We start from the raw sequence: 6,393 nt of genomic DNA, 5'->3' as shown, positions 1-6,393 counted from the left end.
CTGCAAGCGTGCCGCGGGTCATGTGACATGATTCAACCAATTTAGCTTCATCCCTTCCCATAACAACATTGAAAGTTCAGCCAAGATGGAGAAACAGCTGATCATAGCTGTACATTTTTAAATAAATTTAGTAGCAGAGCTACTCTTCATTGAGAGTGCAGGTCATGGTTGCTTAGCAACGGCAGACGCCACGGGAGCGCAAGGTAAAGAGCGCTTTGGAAAGGAGGAAAAATCAGCGCGCCTAGCGTTTTTAGGCGCGATATGTGAACGGCCCCTAAGTCTGTCTTTGAAGGTTTATAAGTTAGCAAAAAATAACTCCCTATGCAGAAAATGAATAGCATTTTTACTTCCAGAGCCTGACTGTTGCACTCTATTAGGGGTCAGAGTTTGACTGGGTAATGCTGTTAACAGCCATGTGATTGGCTGAAAATAATGCAGGTTACATACTTATGTACAGCATGGAACTATATGCGCCAGCCAAGCAACTACCATTGAGATCATAATGGCTACATACTGTCTTATTGATTTCCTTGGCTTTATTAAACTCTCAGAAATGTACATTGTCAACATTTACTCATTCACATGTGGTTTTAAACCTTTATGACTGTGTGAAACACACACGGAGACACAAAGATATTTTGAAAAATGTCTCTGTGTTTTGTTTGTCCATACAATGAAAGTCAATGGGGTCCAAAGTTCTTTATATTATCTTTTGTGTTCAGCAGAATAAAGTCAGTCATTGGATGTTACATTATGAAGTTCAAATGGCTTGCTTCTAAATGTAGTTTCTTCTCGACTTTAAGTAAAAAAAAAAAGGAAAAAATTTTATTTTAAGAAAATCAGAAACCAAAATGAAATAACACTAAAACTCTTTAATACATTACTCTGAAATGTTCATAAATATAAAACATTTACAAATATCAGTTTATAAGGCTGTCTACAAAGGTTTGTAGTACATTCAAAATAAAGCATTTATATCTCTACAAAAGATACTAAATCTGAACTCTTATGCCGACCTATAAAGAAATATCAAATGATCTGCAGTGCAGATAACAGTAACATTTCACACTCAATCGCACACACCAAAACAGAAGGAGTGTCTGCGCGAGCGCCACAGCTCGACACGCGTGGAAATCTGCATTAGCATTTTAAAGAGCTTGATTTAATCCCATTAAATCCAGTTAGATTTCATTTCGCACCTTCAATAAAATATCGCCGCCTGCCACAGCGCTGCCTAATGAGGCTTAACAGCCTTTTCATTAAGCAAAGTTATTAAAGGTCTAAACATCAGCGCTCCATCAAACGCAACACTGGAGGCCATAAAGAGAAACATTAGGATATGATTTCACACCGTAAGGGATCAAAGCCGTGTGATGGCGTTTACATAAAGGACTGTTTTGTTCCCATATGTTGTCACCGTCTGTAGCGTTTAAAACCAAACCGACCGCCCCGTGCATTACATTGAACTTCATCTGGTGAATCTAATTAAAAACGAAAATGATTTGAGGAACATTTAATGTTGCTGATGGAACAGCACAACTGGAAAAAGTAAATCACTGGTTTTGGTAAATTAAGCAAGTGTAGTTAGAGGTCGATCACGCTCTGGATCTTTCAGGATGGATGTTAGAGCCTCCAGAGCTTCGACGGTCACAACTAGATGGCCAATAACTTCACTGCTGTCCTGAACGTCCACAACTACAGTGAGGGACAGAAAAAAAAAAACTGTTTTTATGGTCAGCAGATGGCACTTTCCATGAATAGGATACAAACTGTTCTCTCATTATGTAAAAAGGCATGAATACTATGTTCTTCAGAGAAAGAACTATTACATATGTTAGATAAACTAATATTTGAACAATGTGTTTAAATTAATAATTTAAACACATTAAATGTCTGTGCCACCTCAGTGGTCTTAACTGTCTTGACTGTATGCAAAAATTAATATCATACAATAATATTTTTGACCAATGACCAAAAATTCAAAAAGTAGGCATTTAAAAAATGTGCATTCAACCCTGTTACTGAATAAAAACTGTAATATTTCATTAAACTGTGGCAAACTGGATGTGACAAAAATTTTGATCTTTCACATAGCGGGCCAGAGCATTACATTTTCTCAATTTTTACACAAACTGTATTCATTAAGCTCACCTATTCAACCCTGTTGCCAAAGTTACTTTAATAATACAGGTATTTTTAAATATGAACCCTGTTACTTGCAAACCTACAACTTTCTGACATATTTCTTTACTTTTTCATGTTTATCCAACGTTTATGGCTATGAATTAAAAAATAAAAAAATATAAAAATCAGGGTTAAGCTGTGTCACAAACTTTGGTAACAGGGTTGAAGAAAAAGGGAAATTTAATGTAAAATGTATTTTTTCATCAAAAGTGAAATCATTTTCATTACACTTTGACGTTCTGAGGTGGCCAACATTTTCAGAGGTCAGACATCTCCTTTTACTGATAATTTGTTTAAAAAAAAAACGAGTTTAGGCCTCATTTAACATGGTATTTGTGAAAATTACCAAGTACCCATGATTTGAGATAACATAATATTCAAACTAAACTCAAAACTTTTGTTATGACTACATTTTTATAATGCAAAGTAAAACACACTTACTGTTGAGGCTGACGTCCTTCATGTCTCTGCGTTTTTCCATGATATCAACAATACGCAGGTAGGCCACGCCCACATCCTCGCATTCCTCGTCCTGCTCCTCCTCTTCAGGAGGGTCGCTCACCACCGTGAACTTTAAGCTGTCACAACCAATGAAAGAGTCAGCTGCTTATTTGAGCTGGATAGCAGAGTTTATGCTACAACTATATACTTCACATGACAAATAAATGAGCCACAGATAAACTATATATTATAAATCATAAAGAGTCTCACTGTTCTAGTTGTCTGTTCCGGCCCTCCAGCACCGCCCTCAAAGTTTGCCGTCTGGGCTGGTTACTTTCCTTATCCACATGGATCACTGTCAAAACATGTTGTATGTTGTTTAGGTCTCTTTCTTTATTTTGATAAATTACTAATAATGTTTATTTGGCATTGTTTAGTAAAATAAGACAGCTACAAGAACCAATTAAATGGCCAAGTAAAGTATTAAACAGTATAAAATTTAAAATGGTGGGCAGTCAATGTGGCTAATAAATGTACTTTGGATTACCCCAGTGTTTCTCAACCCGGTTCCTTCAGGCCCTCAACACTACACATTTTAGGTCTCAAATTCAAGTCCTGGTGGACCACAGCTCTGCAGGGTTCAGCTCCAACCAGCTCCAATTCACACCTGCTTGGAAGTTTCTAGTAATTTTGAAGTACCTTTATTAGCTGAAGCAGGTGTGTTTGATTAGTGTTGGAGCTAAACAGTGCAGAGCTGTGGACCTCTAGAAATTAAGTTTGAAATCACTGTCCTACAGTCTTTACTAATGATCTGATGAGCTGATTCAAATGCATTTAATGAGGAAGAGTTCACAAGTGTGTAGTGTTGGGGTGCCTCCAGGAACAGGATTAGAAAACTCTGGATTACCCATTGAATCTAAACGAAGATACATGGCTTTAGATCAGGGGTCTCCAACCCTGGTCCTGGAGAGCTACTCTCCTGCAAATTTCAGTGCCAATCCCAGTCAAACACACCTGAATCAGCTAATCAAGATGTTTAGGGTCACTTAATAATTTCAGGAAAGTGTGTCGGAGCAGAGTTGGAATTGAAGTCTGCACAACAGTAGCTCTCTAGAACAGGGGTAGACAACATCAGTGATGGAGTGCAGATGTCCTGCAGAGTTTAGCTCCAGCCCTGAAAAAACCTCACCTGCTTGTAGCCCTAGTGATCCTGAAGACCTTGATTAGCTGGTTCAGGTGTGTTTAAATGGGGTTGGAGCTAAACTCTGCAGGATAGTGGTCCCCCAAAAGCAGAATTGGACACCCCTGTGTAGACCAGTGGTTCCCAATCCTGGTCCTGGAGAACCCCTATCACTGCACATTTTAGATGTCTCCCTAACCAAGCACATCTGATTCAACTCATCAGCTCATTAGTAAAGACTCTAAGACAGGGGTGTCCAAACTCGTCCTGGAGGGCCACTGTCCTGCAGAGTTTAGCTCCAACACGAATTAAACACCCCTTAACTAGCTAATCAAGGTCTTACTAGGCATGCTACAAACTTCTAGGCAGGTGTGTTGAGGCAAGTTGGAGCTAAACTCTGCAGGACACCAGTCCTCCAGGACACTGAGTTTGGACAACCTTGCTCTAAGACCTCATGTGTAAATTAGATAAGACCAGGGGTGCCCAAACTCAGTGTCCTGCAGATTTCAGCTCCAGCTTGCCTGGAAAGTTTCTAGTATGCCTAGTAAGAGCTTGATTAGCTGGTTCAGGTGTGTCTAATTAGGGTTGGAGCTAAACTCTACAGAACACCGGCCCTTCAGGACCGAGTTTGGGTATCCCTGGATAAAACTGACATTAAAAACAAGCAGTGTTGGGGGTTCTCCAGGACCAGGAACCACTGTTGTAGACCGAAGCAGGAAAGTGTAAGCTTATGGTAGCTCTAGAACAGGGGTCGGGAACCTAGATCCTGGAGGGATCCCTGCAGAGTTTAGCTCCACTGGCCCTCCAGGATCAAGGTTCCCAACCCCTGCTCTAGAAGGTTAGAGGTGTAGACCCCAAAATTGGTCAGAGGAAAGTTCAAAAACTTCCCAACCAATGCACCAATTCTCACAAGACATACAGTAGGTAGTAATGCAGAAAAAGTAGAACAATTACAGTGGTTGGTATTGCATGGATATTAGTATGAATGTTGTTGCTCACCATTGCTGAAGTTGTAGGAGACGCTGTGTCCAGGAAGAGGTTTCTTTAGGGACAGCGGTGTCTCAACTGATGGCAGGCCCAGGAAACAGTATTCCACAAACAGTCGGACGATTCCACTGTCTTCTGCCACTCTTGAGCCCGGCTTCAGACTCAGAGAAACGATCTCCACACGAATGCACTCGGACGGCTGGTGGAGCAAAGCAACACATGACCTTATCACAACTGACATACAACCTCACACCAACTGACATGGTGAGACTCGCTGTGAACCTTCAGGGACTCCAATCACTCTCTACATCTGACAGGACATCCGCGAAGAATATTCCACCGTTTGAAATGATGGACACCGGAAAAACTATATCTCTTTCCTGATGTAGACGTGTAACCTACAGGGCATAGTTCTCTGATAATGATGGGGGTTGGAGATGCTTTGTCCATCCGTGTATCATTTGATTCAATCTGTCAAACATGCCGTCCACATTGCTGGAGTGTTTAGGCCATTAAGTTTGTGCTGACAGCAGTCGTTAGATCTCTGTTTCTTTCCACAATCCTCTTAGGACACAAAGTGAGCTAACACTAACCTGACCGTTCAAATCTCTGCATGTACATCACCCAGTCTAATGTCCGCTTACACAGGCTAAATTGTAGGCTAAATTAATCACAAAAATATTTAAAATGACCCTTTATCAGCAAAAAATATAATATCCTTTTCAGACCCAGCGATTCATATTTGTTCTTTGTTGAGAAAGTGAATTTCTCTAAAGATATATACATCATAGTTTTGTTAGAAATACCAAATATTTAGGTATTAGGTCATAAGAATTTCCTCTCTGTGGTTTTTAAATAATGTCAAACACTTAAAGTAAGAAAAATAATAGGGACATTAGGTGTATTAATTTGTGACTATTACGTGGTTAAATTAAAATAGTTTCTTATAAACACATTTCATAATATGGTAAAGAACCTATCTGCAAAGTTAGATTACATGTTAGTAGAAGCTGACATCTACGTGTACTTGTGCAGATAAAAAACACTTTTATTTTTCAGTAAACGCTTATAAAAAAAATTTAGGATCAGTAAGATTTTTAATGTTTTCAAGGAAGTTTTTTAGGCTAATATTGTTATTATATTGTTATTAATATTGTTATTATTGTTAAAATAATTATTATTACAATTTAAAACAGCAGGTTTCTTTTGTAATTTACTTTAAAATATAATTTATTCCTAAAATGCAAAGCTGAAATTTCACCAGCCATATATATATATATATATAATTATATTTATACATGATACATTTACACAGAACACACACATATAATATGTAAACACAAACTTTTATATTGGATGTGATTAATTGTGATTTATAATAAATGAATATACATGTATATAAAATGAAAAATACATGTATATTATTTCTTCATTTTATATTTTAATTCTGTATATGTATATAAAATGTTTACATAAATGTATATTATTTTTTGTTTTGTTTTTATAGAAATGTATTTAATTTATTTGCATTTAGTTATTTGTCATATTTTTCACTTGTTTTTTATTTGCACTGATTATTTTTAAATCAGCGGACAGTCAAA

At 37.8% G+C, this 6,393-nt stretch overlaps 1 protein-coding gene across 2 annotated transcripts in view; it reads right to left on the bottom strand.

Annotated features, from left to right (window-relative positions):
- Positions 1 to 540: 540 nt before the first annotated feature.
- The window catches only part of rpgrip1l (RPGRIP1 like), a 29,820-nt gene continuing 23,967 nt past the window's right edge, over positions 541 to 6,393 (bottom strand). For both annotated transcript variants that reach the window (XM_051099475.1, XM_051099474.1), the window contains exons 23-26: positions 4,805 to 4,991; positions 2,896 to 2,980; positions 2,626 to 2,762; positions 541 to 1,695 (exon numbers count right to left, since the gene is read on the bottom strand). In XM_051099475.1, coding sequence (XP_050955432.1) covers positions 1,571 to 1,695; positions 2,626 to 2,762; positions 2,896 to 2,980; positions 4,805 to 4,991 — 534 coding nt within the window. In that variant the 3' untranslated portion in view covers positions 541 to 1,570. The remainder of the gene's footprint in view (positions 1,696 to 2,625; positions 2,763 to 2,895; positions 2,981 to 4,804; positions 4,992 to 6,393) is intronic.

This window comes from Labeo rohita, chromosome 25 (genome assembly GCF_022985175.1).
Source record: "Labeo rohita strain BAU-BD-2019 chromosome 25, IGBB_LRoh.1.0, whole genome shotgun sequence".
Lineage (NCBI taxonomy): Eukaryota > Metazoa > Chordata > Actinopteri > Cypriniformes > Cyprinidae > Labeo > Labeo rohita.
Note: the sequence above shows the minus strand (reverse complement) of the source record. Positions and strands in the feature narration are given on the sequence as shown.